Source organism: Manduca sexta, chromosome 4 (genome assembly GCF_014839805.1).
Source record: "Manduca sexta isolate Smith_Timp_Sample1 chromosome 4, JHU_Msex_v1.0, whole genome shotgun sequence".
NCBI lineage: Eukaryota > Metazoa > Arthropoda > Insecta > Lepidoptera > Sphingidae > Manduca > Manduca sexta.
Genome location: NC_051118.1, coordinates 3,169,475 through 3,188,358, shown reverse-complemented (window position 1 = coordinate 3,188,358; position 18,884 = coordinate 3,169,475). Strand labels below are relative to the sequence as shown.

Below are 18,884 nucleotides of genomic sequence, written 5' to 3'. Positions count from 1 at the left end.
CACAGTTAAGTGTGTATACCTTATGGTTGCTAGATTCACATTGAGGACTATAACGGCCCTGCGGACATTTCCTTTCCTCTCGCCTTCGATCCTAACAGGTTTCCTATCCTTCCTCTACACTTCCTCCTTAAATTATTAAATCCTTCTAAATCTCCGGGCTCCCGCAGTGGCTAACCCGGGCATTCCAGTATATCATTCGCAAGTTACCCTCGTTGAAGACTGCAGGGTCCTTATAAAAAAAATAATATGCTCCTAAATAAATAAAATGACTAGGTAGGTGCAATCAACATTACTTGTTCTGTACGATACTTGTCAAATAAAATTTACTTATTACTTATAAAAGAGGCCAGCAGTTGATTAAATATTTTAATTTACAGTGAAAACACATCACTCGAAGGTGTTTTTTCGAGAAGATAACCAACTATTTAGTTGATTTATTAGACTCGAAAATTTTCACTATTGTCTTTGGGCCATTTTGTCACCGAATATATCCGTATTAGCTATTATCTAGCTAATCCATTATAAATAGTTGCAATGATCGAGCGAATACAAAACATATTTGAAAAACACTCCCCGCAAAAGTGCAAAGTAAAGGGACGCCTATTTTTATATTTAAGAAGGAAAATGCTATAAGTTATTGCTTAAAAACAGTCGTCCTTTTGTCTTTGTCCTTAAATAAAGCAATACAGTGCAAGTTAAGTGACGGAAAACTTAAGTTCCGCGGATATCGTGGTATGGAGAGAATTTGAGCAAAACATACTGCCGTACTAAATGCAAAAGCGGTATTTCAGGGAAACATTATTTCGAGATAATCGAAATTTGTAAATATAGTTTTGTGTGTAAAACTGAGATAGAGAAACTCTAATAAGGATTTTTTTTAACAAATTCTAAAGAAGATACCGTTATTTAGGTAAGTTCATTGGATGGGTATTTCTTTAAGCTACCTGAGTACATAAAAAAACGTAGATTTAAATTGTTTTTTGAGATACCGCTTTTGAGCTTAGCAAGGCAGCATAGATAACTTAACATTACCTAACTTAAAGTAAGAGGTACATATTTGGCAAACAACATCTCAAATAGATGACGCTTTATAGACACTGCCTAGGTGGCGTAGATGTAATTGTACGCGGTACGGCTACCGCGTTGAGGTCCTGGGTTCGATTCTCAGGCCAAAATAATAGTGATAGTTTTTTTATATATTAAAAAAAAATAAACTTTTACTCAGTCGCAGCTCGGAAGTTTGAAGTTATCTGTGTGATACCTCCGTGCTTCGGAAAGCACGTAAAGCCGTTGGTCTTGCGCCTGATCTCTCCCCGGTCATGTCAGTCGTCTCACTGGACTATGAGAGTGAAGGAACAGAGAGTGCTTGTGTATTGCGCACACACTTGTGCACTATAATATCTCTTGCGAACTTGGCCGACCTCCGTTGTGATTGATCGCCGTAGACGAAATTCGGTTAGGAAGGAATCATTCAAACAACATTTATATATCCAAACTTTTGCTATAAAATGTTAGTACTAGTGATAATATTGGGCATTTGTCGAATTTCCTTGAAACAGTAAAACGGTTTTAAAAATTTGAAGTTTCGTCCAGTTTTCCTGATTTCAAACATACTCTCAAAGTTAATATAACGTGTTATTTAAAATCACGTGTACTAAATTTTTATTTTAATTCGTCCTTAGAGGACAGGCTATACTGCCTAGTCTTATGTATGTGTGTACTAAATGATTTTAAAATCACAAGAAAGTAGTAATTTTTCATTACAATATGGCGAAGTTTTTTATTTCGCTGGTCAGCTATAAATATGGGTATAATTTCTATGTTTCTTACCTCTGAAATAGGAAACAGTTGTCTTTTTTGTGCAGATCTCAATGGTAAGCAACATTAAAATACAATAGTACATAATAATTTAAGTATTGACTTAAATTAGGTATTTGAGTTACACGACATCGGACTGACATAAATAAAATCATATTTCAGTATTAATAAAACACAGATATAGAGTTACATTTAAATAAAAGCGTCTCCACACCACGACATTCGCGGAACGTGATTTTGCACCAGGCAAATACTCTTCACACTTGCACATCAACGACAAAGCTTAAAAACAAGTTAAACAATGGAAGCAAAAGTTACACAAAAACAATATAAAGAAGACGTTATAATTCAGTTCACCCTTATTATAAGAATAGATTGAGATAAATAGTCGTTGTTATATTTAAAAAAATGACATGTAACCTCTTTTTGAAGTTGGTTAAAAGATTTATGTTTGACATAATATGACACAGTCTGACACGTCCAAGGCTTATTTGTAGACAGCGGAAATGCCAAAATTTCTCAAAAAATAAAACGTCGATGACATATAATGACATTGGTTAAAATATTTATGTTTGACAAAATATGACACAGTGTGACACGTCACACGCTTATTTGTACACGTTGCGGAGGTGCCACAATTCTATATTTTGTGTCAATGGAGTTAATAATAGATACTGTTTCAAACATTGTTGTACGCAAAGTTATGCGTATTAGATTAAAAGAATCTTACTGTCATGGTTTTGAAATATATTGGATCCACTATTTTATTACATTCGTTCAATTTGAGAACAGATAGTTTTCTATGTCAATTGTTTTCAAATATTTAATCATTAAAATATTAATGTTAAATGTTTGAACATCAAAACTAAGCTTTGGCATGTTATACTTAATACGCCAATATAAAACAGGTCTAAAATGTTCTAAGGGTTTCTAAAAACGATGGAAAAAGTTATCAGAAATTCTAATTTCAGGCTCGGGTACTATATATATTAGATCTGTTAGAATAACGACTATTTACCTCAGAACAAGATAAGATTACAGCTAGATTACATTAGATTGCTTTGGTCGAAAGCTTTCGTAGCTTTTGAATGGCGTTTGATATTAATGTTTGTGCTCAGGTATCTATTGTGTTAACTAACCTACGTTATATGTACGCTGTGGTGTCGCAAACGAATTAGATTATTTAAATTATATTGAAGTTTAAAGAAAAAAAAATCTACACCATTTCATTACAAATAAAATTTCTTTATATTTGTCTTTTATTTATTGACGTGCCATTATAAATGATAGAAAATATAATGTGTAATGCAACGTTTTGTGCGAAGCTAATGGTGTACAGTAACTCGCGCTAGTTACTTGTCTCGTGTGTCAGCTGCTGTGGTTATTTGGAAATTATTTTAGCTCGAAAGCTTATAAAAATGATGAATTATAGTAAAATTAAGTGAAACTGTTATGTTGATATTATGATCGAAGCTTGATATTTAAAACAGGCGCGGTTCTAGGAAAAAATCCTGGGGGACCTGACCCCCCAGAGAATTAAATTGTTCGATTGAAATGATTATGTGAATTGGAACGTTTTGTATACAAAATGTTGTCGGAAATAGTGTCTTTTTGGTTCTAAATTGCAATTCCAAATTCAATATCCTTTAGATCCTAGACCCGCACCGAGCATTAGTGATTCCAGCAAATTATTTCGAATCTACAAGAAAGTTCTAAATTCAAAATAGTTTCGTTCGATGACCACCTTGGGCGCTAGTGTCCAGCGTGAAAAAGATGAAATATGTGATAGGAAATGAGAAGATTCAAACTTTATCAACCCTTACATCTATTTTCACCACAAAGTTAGTTCTAACATCAACATTAAGGGTAGAGAATTCACTAAATACAATTTGTTTATCATTAATAATGTAATTAATAAGCGTAATAGATCAAAAAACATTAATGTTTTTTTTCATGTTTCCTTTTTTTCATTAATCCTTTTTTCTTCGCTTTTCAACGGGCGGTATTAAGCCACTGTCAAATTGCTTAATTTGTAGTTTTCGAAGTAACAAGTTGCGCCAATGTTTGTTTTTTAATTTTAAATAAATAATGGGTTAAGTACATTACAATATTCTTATTATTAAAAGTTAATCAGTATTTAACTAGTCATTGTTTTCCAATTTACATTGAACAACAAACTTGACTAGGTTAAACACTGTTTAATGATTATCAGTAAGGTCCTTAATATATTTTAATATATAATAATGGACAAGTATATATTTATCCACCTTATCCATTATCCTATGTAGATATTGATGTCAAGGCAGACCTTACAACGATCGATATCTAGAATGATCAAATTAGGTGTAATAAGAAATTAAGTAAGGAAACGGACTTGTTTCTGATTAGGTTTAAGTTGGGACCGTGAATATTGTTATATCAATTTCATTAGGTACAATTTTTTAACTAATGCAATGTATTCCAATTTTAACCAGAACCAAATACAACGCTACGGCGTACGACATTGGTAACACTTATATAACAGTAATTTACCCGCCAAAAAAACACGTGATTCAAATCTCAGAAATTCCTTTATATTTTATATTTTTTGTTAATATCAATAACTTTCGTTAAACTTTTGGCTCACCCACATATTTTCAAATTTATATCATACTGTTTACAATCAGCAAACATTGGCGCATCTCTATACTTAATCTTTGAACGACACTCATCTGCCGTGCTATGAGTCCTGCCCCTTGAGGTCGAAGGTTCGTCCCCGGAGCGCGGAGTCCCCGTACTCTGCCTCGTCGTACTCCGCGTCCCTGCCCCCCGCGACGGCGTCTGGAGCCGGCCCATGCAGCCTCACGCACACAAGCTGGTTGTAGTTCTCGAGCGCTAGTGCGAGGATCGAGCCTCCGAGGAGGATCTCGCAGGAGGTTATCCGTTCGGGAGGGGTGTATACTGATATTAGTTTACCTGTGGGAATAAGTGTTTTTAGATTGTGTGATAGAATTTTGGAAGTATTCAGATATTTTTTTTTTGTGGGGAAAAGAATGTAGATTTTGGGAAATAGTTTGAGTTTCTTCTATATGGAGGAAAAAGGAGTTGAACATCGCGTCAAGATTTGAACTATCACTGGTAGGTAGCTAAAAATACAGATAAAAAAATTATGTGATGTTGCCCTGGAGGCTATTACGATCAGAAGACTCCAAATCGATGTAGTTATCCAATGTAATACCAGTATCTAGAGGATTGTAACGTGCAGCCATAGTTATTTATTGCACTTCATTCATATCATGTAAAGGCGGAGTTAATGCCACATGCATTCTGTACCAGTCAACCTGAGGTGGTGCAGAGATAAAAACATAGTAGGTCACGTCAATATATTTAAGAATTAAGGTTGTATTTATAGAAGAAAAGAAATATATATCATAGACATAATAATTTATATGCATATGTCTATACATGGGCGCTGGGAGGGAGGTGTAAGTAGTTACACGTGCCCAGAAATAAATCACAAAAATATAAGGCACTGTATAAATCTGCAACACCACACATTGAAAAAATAAATGATATTATGTAATATAGAGTGCAGATACATCTTCAAACAAATACAAACTACAAATACATAGGTAATATCAGCTATGTATATGAATTGACTGTACAGCTTCCAAGTCCTATGCCCGGTATCTGTGTGACTCACCGGTGTGCAGGTCCCAGAGCCTCACGGACAGGTCCCTGCAGGCGAGGTCGGCGGACAGCAGCACGCCGCCCGCGCGCGCCAGCCGCAGCAGCGACGGCGCCGACACGTGGCCGCGCAGCGTCAGGCGGCAGTTACCTGCACGGGGAAACGTCATACGTTACATAGATACGTTGTCCGAGCTCAATACTGGCAAGACGAAAGCAAGGTAATTGCCCGCATACACTTTAACCTCCAACCGCTGTCGCCGCTAGTCGGTTACTAACTTTTTGTATTTTTATAAATAAAATGTCTTCCTGTGTTTTTAGATGATGTACAAATTATACTCCAACTGTGAATGAAAAAAACGTTTCATTTCATACGTTAGAAATAAGTATACACTATTTAACTTATTTATTTTAATAAATGCATTTTATTTGACTGTTATGGTGACGGGGCGGTCAACGCTCGGTCCCACTCGGGCACACTCGAGCGGCGTCGGGCCCACTCGGGCGGCGTCGGGCCTACTCGGACCGTATCAATGCGAGCCGCTTGGGCTGTGACTATAGTAAATACTGCGCTGTTTTTAGGTGCAATTTTATTAATCTATGACGCGTCTACTTGTAAAACGTCATTGAGTAAGAACTATTTTTTTTAAACAGACTATGACAATGGGATTGCACTTTTCTTGGAATTTTTATATTTATTCTGCGATATATTTTCGCCCGTAGTCCCATTAAATAATTTTTATTTGTATTAGATTTCGTGTACACGCTACCATATGAAGGATATTGTTGTTTGATTTTAAATTTTGAAGATGCAGCGTGGAACTCCTCTAAATCACATATGATTTCCATTAATCTCTTTGTTTTGGGTTTAGTACAGCTTCCACATTCTACTATATAAAGAATATTGTTCTTTGACTTTGAACTTTAAAGATGTAGCGGGAAACTCTTCAGAACCATATAGGCTTATGATAAATTCTTTAGTATTGAGTTCAGTATAACTTCAACGTACTTCTATATTTAAAGTATTGTTTGACCTCGACCTTATCTTGTGAAGATAGAGAAGGAAACTTCTTCTTTTATATAATTATTAAGACGATTTCCTTACATTAAACCATAACCTAACTTACCCGTAACTAAATCCCAAACCAGTATCCTGGTATCAGCGAGTCCTGAGACCACGCAGCCGTCCACCGAGCTGATGGCCAGCGCCACGGTGTCGCAACCCGGCTTCCACTTCTTGAACAACGTGCCTGATTGTAGATCGTATACTACAATGAAGTTTGGACTGGGTTCGTCGAGTTCTCGCGAGACCACGCACACGTATGACCCTGGGGAAGAAAATTAAATTATTATAAACTAGCTGACCCGACAGACGTTGTCCCGTCTTAACTATGTATGCACGCGCGCATTCTGTCAATCGCTGACAGTTATTTCAAACAATTGACAGTTATATAAAATTAATATTTTCAATTCAATTTTTGATTTTTTTTTCACAAGATCCTTTTCCTGACAATAACAAACAACAAAAAAATAGTGAAATCGGTCGAGCCGTTCACGCGTGATGGCGTGACCAAGGGAAATAGGGATTCATTTTTATATATATAGATAAAGTTCAATATAAAACTTAGTTATTCAAACTATGATCGCAAATTATTCGTGGACGGCAAAGTGATCTCACAGCACCTGATGGTAAGTGGAGTGACGTCTAATAGAATGTCGACTGATGAGAGATGAACCCTCGATAGTCGACACAATTATGCCGGCCTGTTGGAACCGGATATACACAGGATGATCCCGGAACACGACATACACGTGGGTCACTATGACGGGTTTTAACACCTTGTGTACGGTGGTCGCTATCTGGGCGGATATAAAATATATCCTACCACCAGCTAAACATGCTTCCAGAAAATAATGAGACGTCAATTTTGTATGGTTTTTTAGATTGCTAAACCCAAAGCATTTCTTCATCTTGCCTAACATCTGAATCAGCATTGCACCTATAAATCTTATAGAACTGTTTCATAGAATATTTGAGAATTAATAGGTTTTTCTATCACTCCAATATCTCTATGTTACCTTCGTAAGTGATGGCTGCTTTGGAGGTGATGAAGTCGTGGTGTGGTATCCGCAGGTCGTACAGGAGCTTCCGTGATGTTAAAGACCACACCAGCAGCGGGAACGGCTTCTGCGTCTCATCACCGCACACCAACACTCTGGTGGAAGATATTAATAATTTAACTAACCGCAGTATAAACCCACTCATCACATTTAACTGGAATTCATCATCATCATCGGCCGCATGATGTCCACTGTTGAACATGGGCCTCCCCAAAGATTTCCAGATCGTCCTATTGGAAGCCCGCATCCAGCGACCTCCTACGACTTTTATGAGGTCATCTGTCCACCTCGCGGGAGGACGTCTGACGCTGCGCTTGCTAGTTCGTGGCCTCCACTCCAGAACCTTCTTAACCGTAATTAATTTAACATTATTTTTTTTAGTTCTTTGAAGTTAATTCTAGATTCTTATCTCTATATATCCGGTACAATTAAGGTACCTATTAGATATTAAAATTGGCTTTTGCTTGTGGCTCAGTACCCGTTAAAAGTTTTCGGGGAAAAGGTAGTTGTTATAGACTCAGGAGTAACGTAGCTTCCTATTAGTGAAAAAAAATCTGTTTAGTAGTTCCTGAGATTACAGCGTTAAATTACATTTTTCAGTTTTATATATTAGTAGAATCTATAGATCAAATTAATTTTACAAATTATATTGTGATGTGTTCCATTTTCTAGTTCGAAAGCTTCGTTAGATCTCACCTTCCATCACCGGACACGAGAAGAGAGTTTAAAAATCTGTCTTCTCCAGCTTTGAATGTAGTCACACAGTCACCTGAAATAAAATGTAAGAAATATTATGATTGAAACCACCTACCTACCAATTCCCACCAGTAAAATTATTTTACTGCTGGTAGGTCTCTCATATGTGAGTCCACCTGAGTAGGCATCACCGCAAAGTCTGTTTCTGCCACCAAGCAGCAGTATGTAGTCAATTGTGTTCCAGTTTGAAGGAAATTGTAGCCAGTGTAACTACTGGATATAAGACTTAACATCTCATATCTCAGGATGACGAGCGCAGTGGAATATTAAACAATATTTCATAATTCAGTGTTGGATGGTGTTTCTACTGTTTATGTTCGTATCGCATACCATCAGACAAACTGCAAACTCGTCTCGTCATTCAAAGCAATAAAAGACATTTTCTATCTTATCTCGGTGGCGTCCAGGGCTAGAAAAGTATATAGGTTACATACCAGTCTCTATGTTCATGAGGTTGACGTACATCCGGTTCCTGGACAGCGCCACCAGGTGTTTGGGATCGTGCAGCCCGTAGTACGGCATCTTCTGGTTCATCACGCCTTTCAGAGCCACCAGGAACGTGCCCTGGAAGTGGAAACATAAATAAATTGCTGGTAGGATATATTTCATATCCGCCTGGATAGCGACCGCACACAAGGTGTTTAAACCCGCCATAATGACCAAAGTAAGTGTGTCGTGTTCTGGGATCAGCCTGTTTATATCCGGTTCCAACAGGTCGGCATAATTGTGTCGACTGTCGAGGGGTAATCATCTCTCGTCAGGCGACATTCTATTGGACTTCACTCCACTTACTATCAGGTGCAGTGGGGTTATTATGCCGCCCACGTATAAGTAGAAACTTCTTTATTATTACATTAATTATGAATAAAATAGTTCATTGCTCTATCGTTAAACATTCATAAAATAAGGTCAACAAGGATTTGAATCATTTCCTATATATTGGTAATAATAATATATACTATAACTAAGAATATCGATTCAGCATTAAGTAACACGTAAAAAAGTATGACGTTGAATTAGGTCTAATCTGTTCTAAGATAAGTCTTGCACCCTTTTTTTTATCATTGAACACAGGCATAGCACAGAACACAATAATTATTAACAACAATCAAGCACTAAATTACATTAACACTAGATTGTTTTCGTAAACTTATGCCCTAATTAAAATTAAACTACGGAAACGATTCTAAAAGAAACAATGAACAACATTTACATCTTATATTTAAGTGAGTTATATTAAAAATATGACTGCCTCGGTGGCGTAGTTGTATTGCACGTCCGGTACAATGGCGCTCTGAGGTCCTGGGTTCGAATCCCGGGTCGGGCAAAGTGATATTTGGGTTTTTCTGCTCAGTATCAGCCCGGAGTCTGGAATTTGTACCCGATATGGCGATAGACTCGCCCCCTATCACATCATGGGACGGAACATACTTGGCGAAAAGTGGGTATCCTAATTGCGCCTCTGCATACCCCTTCGGGGATAAATGCGTGATGTTATGTATGTATGTATATTAAAAATATGTGAAAAAACTAAGGAATAAATTCAAGAAACAATTAACAACATTTACAAAGTTATACTTAAGTGAGTTACATTAAAAGTGTGGAAAAGAATGTGCTCAGTAAAAGAGTGTCCCCACCTGATTCAAATCGTAGACCCTGAGCTCCCGGCGGCACAGCACGACGCACTTGTACTCATCTATCGGCACCAGGTTCATGGGATGCGTCACTCCCACTATCTTCCGCACCAGCTCGCATCTGGAAACGCATAGAGAAACAATTTTATTGGTGTAAAGTAATATGGACTGTTTGATAATGGATTTGAGATTACAAAGTCTTGAAAGAGAAAAGTCAGACTGTACCAGAAATTGGTTAATTATGTGAAGTATTTAAGAGCCCTACTAATACTAATATCGGCCCTGTGTTATATTGTCCTACTGCTGAGAGGGATTAGGCCTTAGTCCACCACGCTGGCCTAGTGCGGGTTGGTAGACTTCACACACTCTCAAAATTTCCATAGGGAACTTCTCAGGTGTGCAGGTTTCTTTACAATGATTTCCTTCACCGTTAAAGTAAGCGATAATTCACAAAGAATAATACACATTTTATTTAAGAATCCTGATGATTTAAATCAAGCCTGACTTCTTCCTCATGGTAATGGCTTCTAGCTATACGTATCTCTATATATAATTTTGCTAACACATATCATATCATAATCATATGCAGTCAGAAAAGCATTGTCTAACTTTACAATCACTACCAGAGAATCCAATAATAATAATATCAGCCCGATATTATATACTGTCCCACTGTTGGGCACGGGCCTCCTCTACTTCTGAGAGGGAATCCAATAGTCATGTTAAAACTAAAATTATTATAATAACTTACTTAGTTACATCCCACACGCAAATCTCTTCTCTCTCAGTAGAAACAGTTGCGACGAATTTCCCTCGAGTATCAAACCTCACGATCAAATCAAACGTCTTCGTATCAAAGCCATCGACCATAGACAAATCCTTTTTCTTTCCTTCTATCTTCCAATAATCCTCGTTTATTGGATACAGTGTTGGAACAGGCGGATCATAGACATCCTTCAACCAACCCTGGACTATTTTTGACTTAATTTCCAGTCCATCACGCTGCCTCTTTTCTATGGTCAACCGTAGAAGACCATAGAATTGTCTATGGTCGTAATCGAGTGCGTAAGAGTGGGTCTCGAATAACTCTTTGAGTATGTCTATGTGTTCGGGTAGAGGTTCTATGTGGACCAAGGCCAGGTCTTCGAGGAAGTGGCAGCAATCTGTTGCAGCAAGTTTGTCGTGGACCCAGTCTAGTTGTGTGAAGTAGGGTTGGGAGGCGAAGGTCTCGGGTTCTTCTTTGTATAAATGGTAGTGCTGGTAGGGTAACTCGTCCAGTTTTCTGGTGTTGTAGCTGCGGGTAAATAATTCATTTTCAATAATAAGTGAGAAAAGAAAACTTTATTTTTCTTCTTTTTGGTGTATGGCGATCAAATAGATTATAAACCAGATTTATTATAATTATTTAAACAATTCTTGGTTTTTTCCACAGCTACTTATTTTCACATTTGAATTCTTACCAGTCATCAGAAAACTTGTTCTCTTGCGATACCAGACGGCCCGCCATCTTGGGATCGTTTTCTGTGTACCACACGCCCTGAAATAAATTGCCGTTACTATGACGGGACTCTCTTTGGTATAGTAGCAGAATATTATGGGGTCTAGATTGAGATGTTGGATTTGTCAGTAGGTCTCATATGCTTTAAAATTAAAAATGATCTAGAAAATTCATAAAAAATATTTTATTTCGATCTTACATTGGAACTTCTGACTGACGTGAAGGTCATAAAGAAAGGTGAAAGGTGGATGTTGGATTTGCCAATAGTTCTCGTAGGCCTTAAAATTAATAAGGATCTAGAAAATAAAAAAAAAATATTTTATTTGTATCTTAATTTTTTTTTCTTCTATTATATGGCTACAAGCACTTAGTTGCTGTACTATGCCAAATCTTAAATTGAACTGATGAATTTGAAGGTCATAAAAAAGGTGGAAGGTGTGAGTGTCACCTCGTAGTAGTCCACGAGCGTGCGGCGTACAGCGGGCTCGCAGTCGGCGAGGTACCGCTCGCGCGCCGCGCCCGCCAGCGCCGCGTCCCGCCAGCGCGCCGCGCCGCGCGCGTCCCAGCGCAGCCACGGCGCCAGCAGCGCCGCCACCACCGGCCAGAACAGCGACGCCGGCGCCCACGGCACTGCCGCACACATGCACGTTATCATCAGCTGGGTGTGTGAACCGTGAGTCGACGAGACGAGACTCGTGTACTAAGTTACCTTCCCCAGCAAAACGGTGCACTTGTGTAGTTTTTAGAAGCTATATATTCAAGTAAAAATAAATATAATATCAGCCCTGTATTATATACTGTCCCACTGTTGGGCGCGGGTCTCCTCTACTACTGAGAGGGATTAGGCCGTAGTACACCACGCTGGCCTAGTGCGGATTGGTAGACTTCACAACCTCGAAATTCCTATAGAGAACTTCTCAGGTATTGCTTCCTCACGATGTTTTCCTTCAGCGTTATAGCAAGAGATAATTCACAAAGAATACACACATAATTCAATAAGAAAAGTCAGAGGTGTGTGCCCTTGGGATTTAAACATTTGTCTCGGAAGTCCGTTCCACAACCAACTAGGCTATCGCTGCTTACTATACTACGTACCTAACTTAAAACATTACTACTCTTGCGATATGTTGAAACAATTGGTCCTTCTAACCGGATTATTGGTCCTTCTAGCCGGACAATAGATCTTAAAGAAAGAATTTGTCATTCCAACCATACCCCAGATGGCAAAATTTGTATGTAAACAAAAGAAACACAGTAACTTTAAAAAAAAAATTGTAATTGAATATTTAATTCTGCATTACAGTTTTTAAAATACCCTACATTATATATTATTATGGTATAAATTGATAAAGGAGACGGGCGAAATTGGGCTTGACAGTACACTTATAAAACATATATCAATATTCCTCTTCTATTTTTATATCTGCTATTAAAAAATATTAGATTGTATTACAATGGGAAAATAAAATATTTTTTATTATGAATAAGTAACTGACTTCCTGTATCGGGAATATCTATACTTAATGTATATGTCTATTATTAATGTATATTATTGTTATTCGCTTTCTGTACTTCTGCGCAAGTGAATGTTTTTGGTTTGATTTTTTTTTTAACGACTACGGCTTTCCGAGAATCTTTAGACGATTGCTGTTTTAATGAACTACCCACGCTTATTCAACAACGGACTTTGATTTCTTGCTTGCTCGACTGATTTTGCTTGTTCTACTGGATTTCGGAAAGTAACGATAAACCATCAACACCATTGTATTAATTGCAACCTACACGTAGTTTCATCTTGCGATAAGTACCTTTATATCGGTCCTCGTCCATTCCATGCGATAATTTCAATTCTGGTTATTATTTAAGCCAGCTGCTCATTAGTCAACACGGCAATCCAATGGACAATGATTAGGTGCTGTGAACATCTTGTGTTATCGGGTAAATACGAAGTTATTCACAGAAAAGTGTTTTTATTTACGCTGTATTCTATAGTGATTATTTCATTACTCCCATTGTAGAGACAGTTTTTTTTTCTAATTTAGAAATGGTTCTATTATTCCTATAAAATAATGCATAAATCATCTCAGTAACACCAAGCCCAAGGTTCTATGAAGTTTCGCCCGTCTCCTTTAATAAACTAATTCGTTTTCAAATCTTAATTCAACGTATTTCGTACTAAATAACTCAAGAACACAGTTCCAAAAGACAATCTGACACCTTGATACTATTATCTGTAAGCATCACAAATCATACTCACAATAAGTCTCCTCACTCCTGAACAGGTCATCATGAGCTAGGATATCTAGGATCTCCGTGTCGTCTAAACCTCGCCTTGCAGCCGTCAGTAACGCCAGGCACGTCTTGACCTTCTCCGCGCCCAGAGCTGCTTCAGTGGTGATCAGGATCTGTGTCAATTGACCTTCCAGGTCTTCGCAGATGACCAGCTCCGGCGCTGTTTCAGGTTCGGATTGTTCCGTGAAGGTTTCCGCTGATAATGATATTTGCCAAGCTAGGATCTGTAAATAGGTATTTTAATAATTTGTATTTATTAAGTTTAAATTATTTTAACGAAAATGTGCCGCAGGAAAAAAAAGTTTTTAAGTTCTTTTAAGATATACATATTTATTCCATATAACATTTAGAGAAAAACTTATTTAAACGCAAAATTATCCACAAAAAATCTGGTTTACATCTAGGACAGGACATAGACTTAGAATAAAATGACGAAATAAATATAGTTTTTAAAAATATCAATACTAACCAGGCGAGAGACGACGATTGATCGACGCTCATTGTAAAACTAACCTTCGCATAAAGCGGTAAGGTGCACTTTTGCACGGCCTTCACAGCAGCCTCTGGTGGTGATGCTGCTCCAGTCTTGCTGTAAGTGGCAGCACACGCCGTCAGCACTGCCTTAGCCTCCTCAGGGCCTACGGGAGGGGCTCTGAGGACCTTGGGTCCATCCTCTGATGAGAGCACCGCCATGATCGCTGAGCTAGATGGTTCGTCCGTTTCTGGAAGTTTACGAAATAAAATGATTTATTTGCATCCGTAAAATGTTATACATTATTTAGATTCCGTCAATATTAACTCTACCACCAGTTCGGAAAGCAGTTCTCACCAGAGAAGAACGGTAGAAATTCTGGTGTTGCTCTTTTCAAAATCAATTGGTTTTTATTGTTGTTTAGAGCAGTTCATTTATATGCTCGTAAAATAAGGTATAAATTAATATAAATTTTCATATGAGTGCACAACCCTCTCAGGAATCATGATTTTTATTTTTATTATGCTCATAAATATTTCCTCTTAGCACCTAGCAATTAGAAATAGTAAGCGAAATGGGCAGAACAGTCCACACAAGCAGCACCCGTTCACGAGTATGACGCATGTGCCAGTCATCGGCCTCCTCAACCATATTGTAGGGCCGACCCGTCATACGACGGATATGTGAATTTAATTATATATTTTATCGTTAATAGAATAGATTTAAGAAGGATAAGATATTAGTGGCTGAAGGTAAAATTTTCCGAAAGCGAACTCGACACAGCATATAGGTACCAATATGTATAAATGTAGTTTGCAATTCGTTCTGATGTAGAATTAATCTGTTGTGTATACCTTCGTTTAATGTATTATTTATTATTTACTACAAATATAATTAACTAGTTGACCCGTCAGACGTTGTCCCGTCTTAACTATGAATTTGCAGCGCGCATTCTGTCAAGCGCTGACAGTTATTTCAAACAATTGACAATTATATAAAATTAATATTTTCGTTAAGCTTTCTTAAATTTTCTAATTTTCCACGAATTTTTTTTGAACTTTTTCTGTCATAAGAACCTTCTTCTAACAATAACAAACACAACAAAAAAATAGTGAAATCGGTCCAGCCGTTCACGCGTGATGGCGTGACCAAGGGAAATAAGGATTCATTTTTATATATATAGATATAATTAATTTCCGTCAAAACGATTAATTTCCTATCAGCAATAACCGTTCCTTTAGAGATGTGTATCGCTGCAAGAAGTTAACAGTGAAGCGAGACATGAGTGTGTAGCGGCTCATGTATTGTCAATTGCAGTTGCATTTTTATATGAATGTTTGTTTAGTGCCGTTAAGTAGTCTAGTAACGCCCGGCACAATGTATGGTCGTTTAGTAATATGCTGTTGTGTAATTGGTGGTTTAATTTAGCACTTAAAGCATCTCAATGTTTGCCGGCAAACATTACAGCTACATGACTACGCGTGTCACGGAAAAATAACCTTATTATGTAGTATATAAGGTTATATTCCCGTGTCACACGTAAATGTCAATGTAGCTGTCATGTTTGCCGGCAAACATTGAGATGCTTCACGGGTTCACTAGAGACACCCCTATGGACACTGTACATTGTCAATGAAAACAGATAACTAGAGAATTCTCAATAAGTGTATGTCTCGTGTTACCCTCGGTGACGGTGACGATCATCTTGACGTTGGGCGGCAGGCGCTCGGGCAGCCACCGCGCCGCGCGCAGGGCGTCCGCGCCGAGCACCGCCAGCAGCACGGGCCGCCGCCGCGCCAGCGCGCCCAGCGACCGCCGCAGCGCCGCGCCCAGCGACCCCGCCTCCTGCACACCAATGTCATACCATCATTCAATGACGTTTTACAAATAGACGTGTAGCGACGTAACAGATGGTTGCGTTCCTCTACCGCGGCGTCAACATTTTCGCCGCTACAGTGGTGACCTCGACGTGATTCAGGATCGATGTTGCCATCTATCGCGACTGCAACGATCATCTTGCAGTTCCGGCGATGTTGACGAGATGGCGGTGTATGCACTAACTGTACCGCCACAGACACGTCATACACTAACAAAATTGCACATAAAAATAGCGCAGTATTTACTATAGTCACAGCCCTAGCCGGTCGCATTGATACGGCCCGAGTAGACCCGACGCCGCCCGAATGGGCCCGACGCCGACCGAGTGAGCCCGAGTGAGCCCGAGCGTCGACCGCCCCGTCGCCATGACAGTTGAATAAAATGCATATTAAAATAAATAAGTTAAATAGTGTACACTTATTACTAACGTATGTAATGAAACGTTTTTTTCATTCACAGTTATAATTTGTACAGCGTCTAAAAACACAGGAAGGCATTTTATTTATAAACATACAAAAAGTTAGTAAGCCGTCTAGCGTCGACAGTGGTTGGACGTTGACTAAGTGAATGTCGGGCAATTACCTTGCTTTCGTCTTGCCAGTATTGAGCTCGGACAACGTATCTATGTAATAGAAACATCTTAGGGATCATTCACGTATATTTTATAGACACGAACGTCTTTATAAACTATTTGTTCAAAATCTGAACTAAAATGGCAACCAAAATGTCACTGTTATGACCTATTTATTCACTTGAACAACAAATAATTTTAGGTATTTGGCTAATATTTTTTATTGACATCCAGGTTTCAACTTAGATTCAAGTTCTTATATTATAAGCGCCGCTCTTACACAACCACAAGCTGTCAATATTGACACTATACTAAAGTCAGTTTGAATGGATTTAGGTAACAAAGAAATTACTGACCGTGCACACTGATGTACATTATCGTGAGATGCAAAGCGACCATTAATCCACTACCAGCCATATTGTGAAATACGTCAACAAAATTCACAGCCTAAAATCCATCCGAATTAGAAGCCTTTATTAAAGTCAGGTAAGGTAACATTCGGGAGTGAAGAAGAAAAGAAGAAGAAAAAGGCTACTTACATTCTTCCCCCTGTACACCGTGCCGGTGTTCAATACATGGCACTGATCTACTATCGACTTGAGCAGCTGGTGGGAGCTGCTGGACTGCGGCGTCAGACCCACGAACCTGGAACAGAGATCAAAACAATAAGTATTGAAAAATGGATTAATCAGAATAAAATTGTTAGCCATGGAATCTGTCTGCAGATAGCGATTAGGATAGTTTAGGTTCCGGATTTAAAAAACAAACTGCATTTTAAGAGAGAAGAGAGAGAGGAAGAAGAGAAGAGCAGGTGTGTGAAGAAGGAAAGTGGAAATAAATGATTTGGAGAGCTGAGAAAAGAAAAGTTGCGAAGTGGATAGTCTAATGATAAAAGAAGTTATAAAAGAGAAGACGAGTGGAGAAGAGAAGAGAAACGAAGAGATGAGTAGTGTGGATAAGGCCTACGTTCGACGCTGCCGTCCATCAGAAGTATACCAATAATGTACCAAAAGATAATACAAAGATCACGGACAGCCCCTTCCTTCCGTCCGAGACCCCCATTGGCCCTTTTACGCCAGGCAAGCGAAACCATGTACCAGAGAGAGGGGAGTGTACCTGACGATGACGGCGAGGTCCTGCTGGAAGGAGGGCGCGATGGTGACGGCGCGCGCCACGAGCGTGGCCTTGCCGCAGCCCGCGCCGCCGATCAGCGCCAGCGGCACCGTGCTGTCGCTCGTTATGTACCTGCACGCGGACCAGTTGATATCACCACGTTAGCAACAAGAAAATGTTGACTACGTAAATTAATTAACAATTCTTCATGACAACTTTATGTCACCACGTTAGTAACAAGAAAATTTTGAATACGTAAATTGATTAATTTTTCATGACAATTTAGACGTTTTTTTTTTGAGAAACTTGGTAGTAATTTCATGAAGATTTTGCTCCGTACATCCGCTTTTACAAGTTTAAATACAGAAACTGTTGAAGACCTCAAGAATCCCGGTTCTTTTAAAAGTATTCATAGATCTCCCATAATTCTCCGTAATTAAAATTAAATGTAACAGTGCCTGTTTGGCAGAAATGAATAATGCGATGGTATGCAGAGAATAAAATAATTGTGGGTGGAAACTGTTTAGTATTCTTTATACCTTATGAAGACAGATGAGCTGACGGTCCACCTGTAGTTACTAAATACAGTAATTACTAAATACTCACGGTCGCCCATAAACATCAGAATGCCCTGGCAAAGACAAGCTGCAAGTGCCATAATGAGTGCAGTGTTAGCGAGGTCTAGGGATAGAGACCAGACCCTGGAAGGGCGCAGAAATCACCAGATCACGACCAAGTATTAAGTCATTTATGGCCGCAGTTATAGAAGCTCATACCATCTGCGAAAAAGCTAGTACGAGACACTACGCATCGTAAAGTTCCTTCTACCTATAGATATATTTACTCACGTTTTGAGTTCGTTAAGTGTGACTTCTCTGTTGGAGGTGCACTGCGCGGCCTTCTGGCAGAACGACAGGTGCTCGTTTATCTCATCCAACAACCTGGAGTCAGACAAAATGTTGAAAAAAGTTGGTTACATCTCTGTCTACCCTTTTGGAGATAAGGGAGGGATGTGTGTTTTCATATGCAATATATGTACGTCAGTGGCGATGAGTGAAGTTTTCC

General features: G+C 38.6%; 1 protein-coding gene across 1 annotated transcript in view; it reads right to left on the bottom strand.

The window, feature by feature from the left end:
* Positions 1-1,344: 1,344 nt before the first annotated feature.
* Positions 1,345-18,884, bottom strand: part of LOC115452187 — a 48,339-nt gene continuing 30,799 nt past the window's right edge. The window contains exons 11-26 of the mRNA XM_037442734.1: positions 18,668-18,760; positions 17,823-17,951; positions 17,246-17,351; positions 15,940-16,102; positions 14,299-14,507; positions 13,751-14,009; positions 11,942-12,123; positions 11,456-11,532; positions 10,747-11,289; positions 9,999-10,116; positions 8,796-8,925; positions 8,302-8,374; positions 7,564-7,700; positions 6,612-6,812; positions 5,501-5,635; positions 1,345-4,773 (exon numbers count right to left, since the gene is read on the bottom strand). Coding sequence (XP_037298631.1) covers positions 4,538-4,773; positions 5,501-5,635; positions 6,612-6,812; positions 7,564-7,700; positions 8,302-8,374; positions 8,796-8,925; positions 9,999-10,116; positions 10,747-11,289; positions 11,456-11,532; positions 11,942-12,123; positions 13,751-14,009; positions 14,299-14,507; positions 15,940-16,102; positions 17,246-17,351; positions 17,823-17,951; positions 18,668-18,760 — 2,791 coding nt within the window. The 3' untranslated portion in view covers positions 1,345-4,537. The remainder of the gene's footprint in view (positions 4,774-5,500; positions 5,636-6,611; positions 6,813-7,563; positions 7,701-8,301; positions 8,375-8,795; positions 8,926-9,998; positions 10,117-10,746; positions 11,290-11,455; positions 11,533-11,941; positions 12,124-13,750; positions 14,010-14,298; positions 14,508-15,939; positions 16,103-17,245; positions 17,352-17,822; positions 17,952-18,667; positions 18,761-18,884) is intronic.